Genomic DNA, 17,495 nt, shown 5'->3' on the forward strand with positions numbered 1-17,495 from the left:
CGGCTTGGAATCCACTTAGAAGGGTCTTCGCGCTTGGTTGAATGTTCTGCAATTTCTGTCTTGAAATTTTTAGTTTTTGAGCAAGGGGCCCCTTATTTTCACTTTGCACTAGGCCAAATATGTAGCCGGTCTTGCTGCTAAGAGTGTAAGATCGATTGCATTCCAAATTCTGGAATTATAAGACCCTGGGTGGAAGATTCTATGGTTTGACCAGAAGAGAGTCTAAGCAGCTTTTGTCTCCCAGGTACTAGGAGGCTGTGTGCTCATCATTCTTGCATTCCAGGGGCCTTTGTTCTACGTTCTAAGGGGCTTTGTTCTCTGTCTTCTATGATGCTCTATTCTCAACGTTCTCTGGTCCTAGGAGTCTGAGCCTGACATTCGTTTCCAAGGCTTCCTGCTGTCTCTCCAGGCTCCGCAAGCAGGGCTGGGGCACCCTCAGGTGGCCAACCTGTGTCACTACGCCGAGCCGGCCTCTACCGACTTCCAAGACCTAGCTCTAATATTCATACTCATCTCTCAGACAGACGTTGGCTCCCTAAAAGCCAAGGCCCAGAAGATCATACGAGAAATTCCCTCTTTTATGATTCCCCGTGCACGAAGTGACCTTCTGGTGGTGAGATGGAGAGAAATTGATAGTGGCGATAGACAGCAAAGTCTCCAGGAGCCAGACTTCCTCGGGGTGAGTCACAGAACTGTCACTTTCCAGCTGTGTGACCTTGGAAAACTTACTTAACCTCTCTGTGCCACCGTTTCTTCATCTGATCACAGGATCATAATACTGGCTGCCTCATAGAGTTGTTCTGAGGATTCAATGAAATGTATCAGGTACTTGGAGCAGTGTCTTCCATGGATCAAGAGCCACAGAAGGGTTTGATAAATAAGTTTAAAAACTAATCTAGTAAGTTTCAGAGGGGAAATGTCTTGAAATTTATTAGAGACAACCTTCATTCAGTCTTTCTCTTGTTCAAAATAGACTTAGAAAATTAGTCGGGTGTGGTGGTGCACACCTGTAGCCCCAGCTACTTGGGAGGCTGAGGCGGGAGGATCACTTGATTTCCTTTTTGACTTCTTGATGCTTTTATTAATGATGATGCCAAAAGATTTCTGGAGAATCAGCCAGGCATGGTGGCTCACCTCTGTAATCCCAGCACTTTGGGAGGCTGAGGCGGGCAGATCAGCTGAGGTCAGGAGTTGAGATCAGCCTGGCCAACATGGCGAAACCCCATCTGTACTAAAAATACAAAAATTAGCTGGGCATGATGGCACACACCGAGATTGTGCCACTGCACTCCAGCCTAGGTGACAGAGGGAGACTCCATCTCAAAAAAAAAAAAAAAAAAGAAAGAAAAAGAAAAGAAAGAAAGAAATATCTCTGGAGAATCAACAAGGAACAGTTGCTTCCAAACATGGCACACAAACTGGATATGGTGGCATGTACCTGTAGTGCGAGCTACTCAGGAGGCTGAGGCAGGAGGATCACTTGAGCCTGCGAGGCTGAGGCTGCAGTGAGCCATGATTGCACCATTGCACTCCAGCCTGGGTGACAGAGCAAGACCCAATCTTTAAAAAAAAAAAAAAGTTGTGATTACAGAGACTGAGTCCCATGCAGGGGCTGTTAATGAAGTTGCAGAAGCTCATAGACCTTGATTTATAGATGGTAGGGATAGGAAGAGGTTCCCATAAAAATCGAGTGGTGCGTTGGGAGAGGCCTTTGAGGAAGGCATGTAGGGCACAGTGCTCCATCCAAAGGCTTTGGTGATGCGAGTGAAGGGGATGGGGCCCTGGGAGTAGTGATTTGTGTTGAGAAAGGGGAACGAAACTGACAATCCTAATTGCAGTTGTAAGACTGAGTAAACACTTTTGCAAAAGTAAGCCAGGGGCATTGTGGATCTTGCAGGCTGGAAGGTAGAATAGGGAGGGGAGATGTGTCATTTGGGAAGAGACAGAAGTTAAAGCTGGAGAATTGTGATCTGAGAAGCATGTAATCAAAGATCAGTTAAAGAGAATGCAAATGAGGCCGGGTGGGGTGGCTCATGCCTGTAATCCCAGCACTTTGGGATGCAGAGCCAGGCAGATCATTTGAGGTCAGGAGTTCAAGACCAGCCTGGCCAACATGGCGAAACCCCGTCTCTACTAAAAATATAAAAATTAGCTGGGTGTGGTGGTGTATGCCTGTAATCCCAGCTACTTGGGAGGCTGAGGCAGGAGAATCGCTTGAACCTGGGAGGTGGAGGTTGCAGTGAGCCGAGATCACGCCACTGCACTCCAACCTGGGCAACAGAGGGAGGCTCTGTCTCAAAATAAATAAATAAATAAAGAGAGAGAGAATGCAAATGAAAGGCAAAAGTCACATGATGAGAAGCAGGCACGGGAGGACCAGAGTGGGTATTAAAATGGGGAATCCTAGCCAGGCTCTGTGACATGCACCTGTAGTACCAGCTACCCAGAAGACAGAGGCAGGAGGATTGTGTGAGCTCAGGAGTTCAAGGCCAACCTGGGCAACATGGTGAGACCCTGTCTCTAAAATTGTGTGTGTGGGAGGGAATCCTGGATTTTCTGATTCCAGGAGCAGGCTGTCTCATGATGTCATCTGCTTGACCCAAGGTTCTTGGGAGAGCTGTCTACAATTGCAACCTCGTCTGCTTCCAGGGCTCTTGAAAGAGCCTCCCTCTGAGGTCTCCAACGGGAGTGGATTCCCATTCAGCACAGGTCTTATATCTCTTCATCTCTGAGATATGAACCCAAGGCAGGACAGTCTGGTGTTTGCAATAGTGTAGGGTCCATCCCATCTGAGTTCAAGGTTAGTCTTCCTGCGATGTCTTTTCCAGAGGACTAAATTCCCTGTTTGGAAATTATGAAGAGGCTGTGATGGAGTATTTGGAGGGAAGGCAGCTTGCACCTGTTAGTGACAAGCATGAGTGTACTTAGTCCTTGATAATATCTGAGAATGTCGATTGTAATAGAATCCTCAAGGGCCCAATAGGAGTAGAATCCTTGTGAGTCTTTGAGTGATTATTTCATAAGAAGATTATTGATGTGTGCTCTGGTAGGAAGAGTAATGGCCCCCCCTAAGATGTCTACCTCTTTATCCCTGGAACCTGTGAATATAGCACCTTTTATGGAAAAAGGAACTTTTTGTGATTAAGAATCTTGAGATAGGGAGATTTATCTTGGATTATCCCGGTGGATCCAATATCATCACAAGATTCCTTATAAGATGGAGGCAGGAACGTTAGAGTCAGAGAAATATGTAAATATAGAAGCAGAGGCCGGGCCAGGCACAGTGGCTCACACCTGTAATCCCAAAGCTTTGGGAGGCCGAGGCGGGGAGGATTGCTTGAGGCCAGGACTTTGAGACCAGCCTGGGCAACACGTTTCTACCAAAAAAAAAAAAATCAAAATATTAGCCAGCCGTCATGGCGCACATCTGTGGCCCCAGTTATCTAGGAGGAGGATTGCTTGAGGCCACCAGTCTGATGCTGCAGTGAGCTGTGATTGTGCCAGTGCATTCCAGCCTGGGGCGACAGGGAAAGACCTTGTCTCAAAAAATAAAATAAAATAAATCTGTGTTGTTTTAAGCCACCACATTCACGGTGATTTGTTCCAGCAGTGTATTTGTTTGCTAAGGTGGCCATAACAAAACACTACAGACATAGCTTAAACGACGGAAATTTATTTTCTCACCATTCTAGAAGCCAAGAAGTCCAAGATCAAGGCGTCAGCAGGGCTGGTTTCCTCCGAGACCTCTCTCCTCGGCTTGCACATGGTCACCTTCTCACTGTGTCCACACATGGTTTCCTGTCTGTGTGCACACATCCCTTTGCCTCTCTCCTTGTCTCTCTTTTTTTTTTTTCCAAGACAGAATCTTGCTCTGTCGCCCAGACTGGAGTGCAGTGGCGTGATCTCGGCTCACTGCAACCTCGGCTTCTCAGATTACAGTGATTCTCCTGCCTCAGCCTCCCAAGTAGCTGGGATTACAGGCATGAGTCAACTCACCCAGCTAATTTTTGTATTTTTAGTAAAGACGGGATCTCACCATGTTGGTCACGCTGGTCTCAAACTTCTGACCTCAAGTGATCTGCCTGCCTTGGCCTCCCAAAGTGCTGGAATTATAGGTGTGAGCCACCGCACTCGGCCCGAAAAACTTTTTAATTAGCTGGGCGTGGTGGTGCATGCCTGTAGTCCTGGCTACTGGGGAGGCTGGGGAGGAAGGATCACTTGAGCCCAGGTGGTTGAGGCTGCAGTGAGCCACGATTGCACCACTGTGCTCCAGCCTGGGCGACAGAGCAAGACTCTGTCTCAAAAAAAAAAAAAAAAAAAGAAAAGAAAAAGGAAAATAAGCTAATGTTTGTGGTTATGGGGAAGTCAAGGGACAACAGTGGGCAAGGGTAAGTTCAATTCTTCAGTTAGTTTGGCAAGTTTAAGTTTGACAAGACTGAATCGGCGTGTTCAATTTGTCCTGATGATCATGGGCCATAGGGCTGAGGGATTTCTGTGAAATGGGAGTACCCACTGTTGTCTGGATTACCCTGCTTGATATGGGTAGGCTTTGTGACTCCACCCAAATCTCATCTTGAACTGTAATCCCCAGGTGTTTAAGGAAAGACCTGGTGGGAAATGATTGGATCATGGGGGATCATGGATCATTGTTTGAGTTCTCACGAGATCTGATGGTTTTATAAATGGTAGTTTTTCCTGCATTTACACACACGCACTGTCTTGCCTACTGCCATGCGAGACGTGCCTCTTCACCTTCCGCCATGATTGTAAGTTTCCTGAGGCCTCCCCAGCCATGTGGAACTGACAGTCAATTAAACCTCTTTGCTTTATAAATTACCCAGTCTCGGCCAGGCGCAGCGGCTCAAACCTGTAATCCCAGCACTTTGGGAGGCCGAGGTGGGCAGATTACTTGAGGTCAGGAGTTCAAGACCAGCCTGGCCAACATGGTGAAACCCCATCTCTACTGAAATACAAAAAATCAGCCGGGTGTGGTGGAGTGCACCTATAATCCCAGCTACTCAGGAGGCTGAGGCAGGAGAATCGCTTGAATCCAGGAGGCGGAGGTTGCAGTGAACCGAGATTGCACCACTGCACTCCAGCCTGGGTGAGAGAAAAAGACCCTGTCTCAATTATTAACTGTGGTCACTGTGCAGTGCAATGGGCCGCTAAAATGTATTCCTCCAGTCTGGCTGAAACTTTGTACCTTTGATCAACATCTTTCCTGGGCCAGGCGCAGTGGCTCATGCCTGTAATCCCAGCACTTTGGGAGGCCGAGGTGGGAGGATCGCTTGAGCCCGAGAGTTCAAGACCAGCCTAGGCAACACAGTGAAACCCTGTCTCTACAAAAAAAATTGAAATATTCCTTTACCTCATCCCCTCTCTGGCCCTGAGTGTGCTGTTTGGGCTGACTTGGGTTCAGGGAGGCATGGAAACACTATGAGCTTGTTGAAAGTCAGAAGACAGCCTACTGCTTAGAAATTTCCTGCTGAGTGTTTAAGGTGAAGGGCCATCCACAAAGAGGGTGACACAAGATTGTCACATGGAGGCTCTGCAAGGTCAGGACAAGAAAGAATAAGAATCTGGGGCTGGGGGGCCGGGCGCGGTGGCTCACGCCTGTAATCCCAGCACTTTGGGAGACCCAGGCGAGTGGATCACAAGGTCAGGAGATCGAGACCATCCTGACTAACACGGTGAAACCCTGCCTCTACTTAAAATACAAAAAATTAGCCAGGCATGGTGGCGGGCGCCTGTAGTCCCAGCTACTCAGGACGCTGAGGCAGGAGAATAGCGTGAACCCGGGAGGCAGAGGTTGCAGTGAGCTGAGATCATGCCACTGCACTCCAGCCTGGGCAACAGAGCGAGACTCCATCTCAAAAAAAAAAAAAAAAAAGAAGAATCTGGGTCTGGGCCCGGTGGCTCATGCCTGTAAATCCCAGCACTTTGGGAGGCCGAGGTGCAAGGATCGCTTGAGGCCAGGAGTTGGGAACCAGCCTGGGCCACATAGTGAGACCCCATCTCCAAAAAATTTAAAAACTTAGCCAGGTGTAGTGGTGCATGCCTGTAGTTCCAGCTAGTAGGGAGGCTGAAGCGAGAGGATTGTTTGAGCCTGGGAGTTTGAGGCTGCAGTGAGCTATGATCGTGCTACTACACTCCAGCCTGAGTGAGAGAGCAAGATCCTGTCTCAAAAAAAAAAAAAAAAAAAAAAAATATGTTAGGGAGCTCCAATTCCCCAGGCAATCCTTCCTTGCCTCTTCCCAGCTTCTGGTGGCTCATGGCAATCTCTAACATTATTTGGCTTGTGGCTGCGTCATTCCAAGCTCTGCCTTCATCCTCACATGCTTCTCCCTGTGTCTTACTCAGCCACCTTCTCATAAAGACACCACTCGGCCAGGCGCGGTGGCTCACACCTGTAATCCCAGCACTTTGGGAGGCCGAGGTGAGCGGATCACCTGAGGTCGGGAGTTTGAGACCAGCCTGACCAACATGGAGAAAACCCCACCTCTACTAAAAATACAAAATTAGCCAGGCGTGGTGGCGCATGCCTGTAACCCAGCTACTCGGGAGCCTGAGGCAGGAGAATCGCTTGAACCCGGGAGGCAGGGTTTGCGGTGAGCCGAGATCGCGCCATTGCACTCCAGCCTGGGCAACAAGAGCGAAACTCCATCTCAAAAAACAACAAAAAAAGACACCAGTCATGTTGCATTAGGGGCCCACCCTACTCCAGTATGACCTCCTTTTAACTGATTACATCTGCAATGACCCTATTTCCAAGTAGGGTCATATTCTGAGGTACTAGGGAGACAAAATTCAACCCATGACCAGCCCAGAAACCATTAGAGTTGCCTTTTAATTTTGGATAAAACCAAATTAATAATGGTATAAATGCATGCTGTATGGATAAGGTTTTGCCTTCAAGGGCAAGGTCATGCCCTAATCTTGTACTTATGAATTACATAGTTATAATTTGTCCTAGACACCCTTTTTTTTTTTTTTTTTTTGAGACAGGGTCTTGCTCTGTTGCCCAGGTGGAGTGCTGTGGTGCAATCTCGGCTCACTGCAGCCTCAACCTGTCAGGCTCAAGCAATCCTCCCACCTCAGCCTCCTGAGTAGCTGGGACTAGAAGCATGCATCACCACACTCAGCTAATTTTTTTATTTTTTATTTTTGTAGAAATGGGGTCTCCCTATGTTACCCAGGTTAGTCTCGAACTCCTGGGCTCAAGTGATCCTCCCACCTTGGCCTCCCAAAGTGCTGGGATTACAGACATGAGCCTATCCTTTATGAGCAAGGGCTTGGGGCAGATTTTTATTTGTTTCTCCTACTTCCTATATAATTGCAGAAACTTGGGGCACGTGTGGAGTGTGAGTGAGTGAGTGAGCTGCTGGAATGAACTGACCAGACAGGACATCATCTGTGTATGGGATTAGAATGGAATTACAGGAGAAAACCAAATCCCTCAAATTAGCGTTCAGGATTGGGAAAAAAAGTAAGTAGGGGTTTCAACGAACCACTGAGGCATAGCAGTCTATGTATGTTTACTGTTGACTTTCCAGGGGAAAGGGAAACGGGGCTGTGGATCATCAGGTGTGTGAAAGAAGGCAGAGGGAGTGTTAGTACAATCAAGTGGGTGGTGTTGGCTGGTCTAGAATAGAGGCCAGTATAATGTTTGGATTGGAAATAGCAGGAACTATTTTTACAGCCTTGAGGTCTTGGACTTGCTGGTATCCTTTATCATTGAGACTCTTACTGGGATTTTTTTTTCTTTCTTTTTTTTTTTTTTTTTTTGATACAGAGTCTCGCTCTGTCACCCAGGCTGGAGTGCAATGGCGCGATCTCGGCTCAGTGCAACTTCTGCCTCTTGGGTCCAAGCAATTCTTTTACCTTAGCCTCCTGAGTAGCTGGGATTACAGGTACCTGCCACCATGGCTGGCTAATTTTTTTATTTTTATTTTTTAGTAGAGACAGGGTTTCACCATGTTGGCCAGGCTAGTCTAGAACTCCTGACCTCAGGTGATCTGCCCTCCTCAGCCTCCCAAATTACAGGTGTTATCATTGAGATTCTTGGCAGACAAGAGTGTTGTAGGGAATGGAAGTGGATAGTAGGAGGCTCTGAATAATGGGTTAGGGGCCCTAGTGCTCTGGTGTCAGAGCACATTAAGGCAGCTTCAAGAAGGGCATGAAAAGATCTAATTCTATTCCACAACTTGGGGTAATTGGTTAAAAAAAAAAAAAAAGGAGCCAGGTGCAGTGGCTCACACCTGTAATCTCAACACTCTGGGAAACCGAGGCAGGAGGATCGCTTGAGGCCAGGACTTTGAGACCAGCCTGGACGACATAGCAAGACCTTGTCTCTATTTAAACAAAATTTTTTTTAATTCTAAAAAAGAAAGGGTCTACTTCTACCTTAAGAGGTTCAGCCTCCCAGATGCACCCTATGTTTGTTGAGTTGGGGGCTCAAAGAGAATCAGGAATGCAAGTCACAGATCTTGGATATGTGGGTCTGAGGGAGAGGTGGATGTTTCGGGAAGGGGGGTGGTTGGAGTGGTGGGAAGTTTAGTGGACTGAGATGAACAAGGGCAGAATTAGGGACTGGGAGACATAAGCCCTCTTGTGAATATGAAATGTTATGGCTTTGGCTGGGCACGGTGGCTCACACCTGTAATCCCAACACTTTGGGAGGCCAAGGTAGGTGGATCACTTGAGGTCAGGAGTTTGAGACCAGCCTGTCCAACATGGTGAAACCCCGCCTCTACTAAAAATACAAAAATTAGCTGGTTGTGATGGTGTGCACCTGTGATCCCAGTTGCTTGGGAGGATGAAGCAGGAGAATTGCTTGATCCTGGGAGGTAGAAGTTGCAGTGAGGCGAGATCGCACCACTGCACTCCAGCCTGGGTGACAGAGCGAGACTCCGTCTCAAAAACAAACAAACAAACAAACAAAAAAGAAATATTATTGTTCTACATTGACAGAATATCCATTTCTAAAGGGATTATTGGAATAATCTGAATAAGAAACTGTGCTGGGTAGTAGAGAGCCCAATGAGCCCAAGAGTGGCTTAGACAGGCATAAACCATGTGGCTAATTGTGGTCTCATCACCATTATTGTTGTGTACTGAGGTAGGAAGCAGGGACTGAGGTATTTATGGCAGAGCATGTGGCCCCTGTGTCTACAAAAACCCTGGCAGGATGCTCATTAAGGGGGTTGATGGTCATTTCCCCCTGAAGGTTGAGGAATGCTTATAGATACAGAGGAGAAAGTTGGCTGGAAGTGAGTCACTGGGAGACGGAATCTTAGACTCAAATTCCTTTTGCATTTCAAAGCTAAATAGTGTCAAGTCCAATGTCCCTTTTCTTTACAGTATATACAAATGTCTCTATCAAGATTAGGTTATGAAGCTGAGTGCAGTGTCCCACACCTGTAATCCCAGCACTTTTGAGAGGTGGAGGATCTCTCAACCCCAGGAGTTCAAGACCAGCCTGGGCAACATAGTGAGACCCCCATCTCTATAACAAATAAAAAACATGCCCGGGCATGGTGGTTCATGCCTGCAATCCCAGCACTTTGGGAGGCTGAGATGGGCAGATCACTTGAGGTCAGGAGTTCCAGACCAGCCTGGCCAACATGGCAAAACCCCTTCTCTACTAAAAATACAAAAATTAGCTGGGCGTGGTGGCACGTGCCTGTAGTCTCAGCTACTCGGGAGGCTGAGGTGGGAAGATCACTTGAGCCCAGGAGGTTGAGGCTGCAGTGATCTGTGATCATGCCATTGCACTTTGGCCTGGGCAACAGAGCGAGATTCCATCTCAAAAAAAAATAATAAAAAAATAAAAAACTACATAAAAAACAAAAAAATTAGCCAGGTGTGGTGGCTCATGCCTGTAGTCCCAGCTACTCAAGAGGCTGAGGGGGAGGATGGCTTGAACCCAGTAGTTTGAGGCTGCAGTGAGCTATGATCACACCACTGCACGGAAGCCTGGGTGATAGAGCAAGACCCTGTCTCTAACAAACAAAATTAGGTTTTGTGGTTCCAGTGGTCCTGATAGGATAAACTTGTCTCTAATGATTTAAGTTGTAGGGCCCTAAGTTTTCGTTGTATGATTTTTCATTTCTTTTTTTTTTTTTTTTTTTTGAGACAAAGAGTTTCGCTCTTGTTGCCCAGGCTGGAGTGCAGTGGCACGATCTCAGCTCACCGCAACCTCTGCCTCCCAGGTTCAAGCAATTCTCCTGCCTCAACTTCCCAAGTAGCTGGGATTACAGGCATGCGCCACCATGCCTGGCTAATTTTGTATTTTTAGTAGAGACGGGGTTTCTCCATGTTGATCAGGCTGGTCTCGAACTCCTGACCTCAGATGATCCACCCACCTCAGCACCCAAAGTGCTGAGATTACAGGCATAAGCCACCGTGCCCGACCTTGATTTTATCTTTCATGCCATCCTCATGATATACGCTATCTCCTGGAATTCTAAAATTGAGGAATTTCAATGTTTTTGAATCATGTCTCTGATTTCTGGTCTCCGGATATTAACTAGTGGCCAAGACAGAAGCAGATCAGGGCTGATAGTCTTTTCCATACATTTTCTAGCCTGGGTCTGTCACGGGAGATGGATTCATCTCCACGTTGCTTACACTTCTGGACCTTAGACTAAATAGAGGGATAGGCACTGGGGATAGAGTCTAAGAGCCTTTCCCCAATAGTCTTAGCAACTATGCCTCAGAGGTATACTGCTCATTTGGATACCTTCATTTACTGAGGCTCATTTAGCATTTTCAAATCAAAGAGCTGCATTTTGGCCAGGTGCAGTGGGTCATGCATGTAATCCCAGCACTTTGGGAGGCCTAGGCAGGCAGATCGCTTGAACCCAGGAGTCTGAGACCAGCCTGGGCAACATGGTAAAACCTCTGCAAAAAATACAAAAAATTAGCTGGGCATGGTGGCATGTGCCTGTAGTTCCAGCTACTCAGGAGGCTGAGGTAGGAGGATCACTTGAGCCCAGGAGGTCAAGGCTGCAGTGAGCTGTGTTCATGCCACTGCACTCCAGCCTGGGCAACAGAGACCCTGCCTCAGAAAAAAAAAAAAAAAAAAAAAAAAAAAGCTGCAGCTCTGGAACCATCAGATGGACAAGGTGATACAAATCAAATTGGAAAATCCCAGAGTAAGCTCCCAGTATTCGCCTAAATTGGCTGCTAAATTCTTTCCTGTTTTCCTGGATTTTTTTAGGCTATGTTGCCCAAACTGGACTCGAACTCCTGGACTCCAGCGATCCTCCCACCTCAGCCTCTTAAGTAGCTGGGAATACAGTCACCTGCCACCATGCCCAGCTTTCAGGTAGGTCTTTGCGGCATGTAAGTCAGAGCGTTCTGAAAGTCTGAAGAAAACTTGTTCAGGTCCATGCTCGGATCGTTCACCTTCAGCTGTGGAAGGTGGAGGACCCTGTGTTAGGGTGTTATTGGAGAACTGGGGAGCTGGAGGGCTGGAGTCAAAGGTAGAGAGCGGTGGATACGTGTTCCCTCTGGTTCATTCCCTCTGCCTTCAGTCTTTCAAGGCCAAGATGAAGCCTAAGAGGTCCCCTCCGACTCCCCACCCTCTCTGACCCCTGAGCTCATTCTAGGCTGCCCAAGCCTCCCAAACTCCCCCAGTCCAGCCCTTCCCATCCTGGGTCATCACTGTCCGGGGGCAGGTATGTCTCTCCACTGGAAGGGCAGTCCTTGGCTGTCTCAGTCACCGCTGTGTCCCCAGCATCACCCAGCTCAGTGACACAAAGGAATGAGTGAATATATACTTCTCTATATATTTCATGTATAGAGGTCATCACATCAACATAAAATAAAATACTGAATGTTACATATCAGTTTTCTAGTATGGATCAGACTTGGGCTAACTGCATTTTATTATTTGATTTTTGAGACAGGGTCTCACTCTCTTGCCCAGGCTAGAGTGCAGTGGTGTGATCTTGGCTCACTGCAATCTCTGCTTCCTGGGCTCAAGCGATCCTCTAGCCTCAACCTCCAAGTAGCTGGGACCACAGGTGCAAGCCACCACACCTGGCTAATTTTTGAACTTTTTGTAGAAAGGGAGTTTCACCATGTTGGCCAGGCTGCTCTCAAACTCCTGAGATCTAAGGGATCTGCCTGCCTCGGCCTCCCAAAGTGCTGGGATTATAGGCGTGAGCCACCATGCCCAGCCTGAATTAATAGTTGTGATTAGTAGTAGCACCACCAAATAAAAAAATCAGTCATCACAAACCATGAGATTACTTTCTTTTCTCCAAGTTCTCTACCCTCCAGTCACATTCCTTTCATCTCTCCCCAATTTCCAACTCCTCCTCCATTACTCCTCCCTCTCCCTTCTCATCTTCTCTCCTGGCAATCCTCGTCTATATTTTCTACCCCAGCTCATCCTCCTTCCAAGACTCCTCTCCCATCAGTCCTCTCTCCCCACCCCTTCCATCCTTCCTCTTTTCAGGCAGTCCTCCTTCCAGATGAACTCCATGTTGGTACAACAGAGTAATGATTCGAGAGTGCCGTGTGCTGAGACCAAGGCCATGGGGCCAGAGATGAGTCCGTTTTAATTGCTGGGGAAACAGGGAGGGGCCTTGGAAATAGCTCCCCCCACCCCACTCCCCACGTGTCCCATCCAGTTTGGGCAGGAAGCCACTTTCCCTAGAACAGTTCACTGCTGGGATCCTGTGAAGAACGGCCGTGGAGGGCAGCAGCTGGACGAGGGCACAGAACCTCAGAGAACACTGATGCGCTCCGCCAGCCCCTGCATGTCGTGGTCCTGTGGTGGACGGGCCCCACCGAGATCCCTGTCCGTGGGCAGCCCAGACCCAGGCAGCGGATGCTCTGCCACAAACTGCTCCCAGCGTGCGTCGTCACTCTCGTGCGTGATGTATCGCTCTCCCATCTTCCCCTCCAGCTCTCGGAGGTCCAGCCACGTCTGGTACTCCTGGGCCCGAGAGAAGTGGGGTTAGCTTGGGGTCTGCATTGGAGCAGTGCCTGGATGTCCTCTGCTTTGCCACTGAGAGCCGGGTACCAATGAAGGTGAAGCCACACCCTCTGCAACCCGCCCAGCCAGCGGACATTAAGCTCCACCCCCTCTTCCTGCACCCAGTCAATGGGAGGCCTAGCCACATTCCAGACCCAAGGAAACCTACATCCTTCACTACCTGCCTAGCCAATAAGCGATCTAGTTCCACCCCTTCCTCCAATCCAGCCAATGGGCCAGCCCTGCCCCCTGCATCACCTGTAACCAGGGGTGGCTGAGAGATTTGTCCACGCTGTAGCGTTTGCGCATCTTCACCTGCAGCAGGTTGTTGATGAGGTCAATGGCTGCACAGGAAAGAGAAACAGGTCAAGCCCTACAGGTCAAGGGTCACTCCTCCTCCAATAGGCACCCCCTAGCCTACCTGCCTGCCATCAACACCTTCCTTCTGCACCAGCTCAGGTGGCTCAGAAGCCTCACCTGTGCCAATCACTCACCCACCCATTTCCTCATTACATTACAAATTTGTCTCCTCCTGCCCACGCATGTTCACACCAGCTCCCTCTCTTCACCTGTTCTCTACTTCGATTTCCCCATTCCCCTATGTCACCTTTTTTTTTTTCTTTTTGTCATACACAGGTACATACAATTACACTTGTACTATTCTTTTTATTTTTATTTATTTACTTATAGAGTCTCGCTCTGTCGCCCAGGCTGGAGTGCAGTGGCACGATCTTGGCTCACTGCAACCTCCGCCTCCCAGGTTCATGTGATTCTCCTGCCTCAGCCTCCCAAGTAGCTAGGAATACAGGTGTGTGTCACCATGTCCTGCTAACTTTTTGTATTTTTAGTAGAGACAGGGTTTCACCATATTGGCCAGCTGGTCTCTAACTCCTGACCTCAAGCAATCCACCTACCTTGGCCTCCCAAATTGTTGGGATTACAGGCATGAGCCACTGCGCCCGGCCTAAATGGATTTTCAACTTACAATACTTCCTTTTTTTTTGAGACAGGGTCTCATTGTTACCCAAGCTGAAGTGCAGTGGCATGATCAATGCTTACTGAAGCCTCCACCTCCCCAGCTTAATTGATTCTCCTGCCTTAGCCTCCCGAGCAGCCAGCTGGGACTACAAGCACCTGTCACTATGGTTGGCTAATTTTTGTATTTTTTGTAGAGATACATTGCCCAGGCTGGTCTTGAATTCCTGGGCTCAAGCAATCTGCCTATCTTGGCCTCCCAAGGTGCTGGGATTATGGGCCTCAGCCACTGCGCCTGACCAACTTATGATATTTTCAATTTACAATGGGCAATGGGTTTATCAGGTTTATCTAACCCCAGTGTAAATCAGGGAGCATCTATGTCATCAGGCTGGGCGCGGTGGCTCATGCCTGTAATCCCAACACTTTGGGAGGCCGAGGAGGGCGGATCACCCGAGGTCAGGAGTTCGAGACAAGCCTGGCCAACATGGAGAAACCCCGTCTCTACTAAAAATACAAAAAATTAGCTGGGCATGGTAGCGCATGCCTGTAGTCCCAGCTACTCAGGAGGCTGAGGCAGAATCACTTGAACTCAGGAGGCAGAGGTTGCAGTGAGCCAAGATCGTGCCACTGCACTCCAGCCCGGGTGACAAGAGCGAAACCCCATCTCAAAAACAAAAACAAAAACAAAACAAAACAACGTCATCAGATGGTAGTTAGTCACCATTGCCTGCAGAAGGCTCAGAGATAGGCCTGTTTATTGTGAAAAGAGGACTAGTGAATGTCAAGCTTCAAGAGAAGCCAGCACTCATCCGAGGCTCTCTCCTTGATGGGAAGCTGTGAAGGACAAGGCTTGACTGTGTGAACCCATCCGAGGAGAGGCCTGGTGCACACAGGCACCCTGCTCCCATCAACACCCACAGGATTCTGTGATCCTCACACAGGTGCAACCACACTTAAATTCACTTGTGCACACTCGATGCACTTTTACTGAGGGACTTCTGAGTGGGTCTCAAAAGACAATGTTGGCGGGGTGTGATGGCTTATGCCTGCAACTCCAGCACTTTGGGAGGCTGAGGCGGGCAAATAACTTGAGGTCAGGAGTTCAAGACCAGCCTGGCTAACATGGTGAAACCCTGTCTCTACTAAAAATATAAAAAATTAGCCAGGCATGGTGCTGTGTGCCTGTAATCCCAGTTACTCGGGAGGCTGAGGCAGGAGAATCCCTTGAACCCAAGAGGTGGAGGTTGCAGTGAGCCGAGATCACGCCACTGCACTCCAGCCTGGGCGAAAGAGCGAGACTCCATCTCAAAAAAAAAAAAAAGCCAGTGTTGAGCACCCCCAATATTACTCCAGGACTCAAGTCAATCCACATGCTCACTGCTTAGGGCCTATGCTCTTAGACCACCACCAAGACCTTGTCTTGTCCTGCACTGAGCAACCTCCGCGTCACCCTGCTCCATCTGCTCCATGAAGCCGCACCCTCCAGAGAGGACCCTTCCCCCTTCCACCCTTCGCAGACCACTCAATGAGCTCCCCTGCACCTGACCCCTTCTGTCCAAGTCATCACAGTATTCCCAGAACTGGAAGAGTTAATGCCTGGCACATCGTAGGCACCTGACATGTCGAATCAATGGTTACAAATACATGAATGTATTTGTTGAATAAATGGTTATAAATAAATGAATGAATGATCCCCCCCTTCCCATAGTCCATCTGTCTTCCTGAGCTCCCTGGCTCCAAGACAGGTCCCCTGTTCTCCTGGTTTCTGACACACCCCAGTATCTTAGCCCTGCCTCTGGACCTCTAAACATGCCATCCCACACCCAGCCTCAAAGCTTCAGGCCTTAGGACTTAACTTTTCCAAGCAGGGAAAGTTACAGACCCATTCCCAAGTAGGTTCAAGTCACCAGGCCCGGTGCCACTTCATCAGGCCCAGCCACAACACCAAAGCCCCAGAATGCAGACTGCAATGTCTGCCTCAGTCCTGGCTCCCTTCTCCTCCCCGCTCCCATCCACTCCCAGCTTCCAGGACTCAGGGTCAGCCCTGTTCCTGGACCTCTTCGGAAACCCTCCATGGCCATGTCCCTAGACTGGCCCCCTTGGTCACTGAACCCACCCCAGGCTTCAAGCCCATCTTCACCCAAGTCATGGCCCCAGTACACAGCAAAGTAGCCATGCCCTTGTTTCTCAGCCCTACCCACTGGTGTCTCCTTTTTTGCAGGGCTGACCCTTTTGGGGTCATAAACCCAAAGGCTCCAGGTCCCAGCCAATGTCTTGGGAGGCTCAGCCCCTTCTCCTGGTCACCGCAGCCCTTTGGCACCCTCAAGTCCAGTCCCTTTCCTGGTCCCACCCTAGACAAGCCAAGTCTCACTCAGCCCCCCTAAGGTTCCAAGTGTCCTCCTTAGTGATTCTGGGGCACTTGGTTTCCAGCCCAAGTAACCTAGTCTAGGCCTGAGTCCCAGCCCACAGTTTACAGGACGGCTCCTCCTGTGGCCACACCCCTCCGGTTGGCCTGCCCCAGCACTGGGCTCCACCCCCAAGGTGCCAGGCGGTTTCCGGGTCCACCCCCTCTCGTGGCTCCGCCCACTTCTCCAACCCCACCCCACAACCCACCCTCCCATGGGGTAGGCGGGCCCCAGGCACCTCCAGCTGAGATGTGGCTCCAGGGGCTGGCCGGGTACATGAAGGCAGCATTCTGGATCTGGTCATTGATGTCCTCGTCCTCGTTGAAAGGGAACGTGCCGCTGAGGCTGACATACATGATCACGCCCACCGACCACATATCGAGCGAGCGGTTGTAGCCCTGGTTGAGCAGCACCTCGGGCGCCAGGTAGGCCGGCGTGCCCACCACTGAGCGGCGGAACGACTTCTCACCAATGATGCGCGCAAAGCCAAAGTCACACAGTTTCACCTGCAGAGGGTGAGGGATGGAGGCTCTACCAGGTGATGGAGCCGCACCCGCCCCAGCATCCCCACCACGCTACTCTCCGTGGTATTCCAGAGAAAGCTGAATGCTGGTTTGAATCCAGGCTCCTTGGCTCACTAGCTGAGCAACCCTGGGCAAGTAACTTCCCCCCCTCTGTGCCTCAGTTTCCCCATCTATAGGAAGAAGATGAGCAGAAGAGTGCCTATCTCAGAGGACTGCCATGATGGTTAGTGAGTTAAACCATCCAAAGCCCACAGGACAAGATATGGCATGCAGTTGGTGCACAATAAATGCTAGCTGCTGCTATACCTCTGCCACCTCCAATGGGTCTCTCTGTTTCCTCTTTTGAATAATGCAGATTTTTTTTTAGTAGCCTCAAAATATACATATTTGGGGCGTGGTGGCTCACACCTGCAATCCCAGCACTTTGGGAGGCCGAGGAAGATGGATCATTTGAGGTCAGGAGTTCGAGACCAGCCTGGCCAACATGGTGAAACCCTGTCTCTACTAAAAATACAAAAATTAGACAGGCATGGTGGCACACGCCTGTGGCCCCAGCTACTCGGGAGGCTGAGGCAGGAGAATCGCCTGACCCTGGGAGGC

General features: G+C 49.3%; 1 protein-coding gene and 1 long non-coding RNA gene across 8 annotated transcripts in view; one reads left to right on the top strand and one right to left on the bottom strand.

Moving 5' to 3' along the window:
* Window positions 1–8: 8 nt before the first annotated feature.
* On the top strand, window positions 9–17,209 carry LOC112130105 (uncharacterized). Of its 4 annotated transcripts, none has more exons than XR_008516647.2 (5): window positions 9–244; window positions 362–679; window positions 7,340–7,486; window positions 11,222–11,329; window positions 16,188–17,209. It is a non-coding gene; the product is annotated as an uncharacterized LOC112130105 (long non-coding RNA). The 4 variants fall into 4 exon arrangements; XR_008516645.2 differs by having other exon boundaries at window positions 15–244; window positions 521–679; XR_010138634.1 differs by having other exon boundaries at window positions 15–244; window positions 521–679; window positions 16,700–17,209.
* PRKD2 (protein kinase D2) overlaps window positions 12,530–17,495 on the bottom strand; it is a 44,086-nt gene continuing 39,120 nt past the window's right edge. For all 4 annotated transcript variants that reach the window (XM_024237066.3, XM_054540746.2, XM_024237064.3 and 1 more), the window contains 3 exons: window positions 16,610–16,877; window positions 13,247–13,332; window positions 12,530–12,949 (listed from right to left, as the gene is read on the bottom strand). In XM_024237066.3, coding sequence (XP_024092834.1) covers window positions 12,737–12,949; window positions 13,247–13,332; window positions 16,610–16,877 — 567 coding nt within the window. In that variant the 3' untranslated portion in view covers window positions 12,530–12,736. The remainder of the gene's footprint in view (window positions 12,950–13,246; window positions 13,333–16,609; window positions 16,878–17,495) is intronic.

The sequence above is a fragment of the Pongo abelii genome, chromosome 20, assembly GCF_028885655.2.
Source record: "Pongo abelii isolate AG06213 chromosome 20, NHGRI_mPonAbe1-v2.0_pri, whole genome shotgun sequence".
Lineage (NCBI taxonomy): Eukaryota > Metazoa > Chordata > Mammalia > Primates > Hominidae > Pongo > Pongo abelii.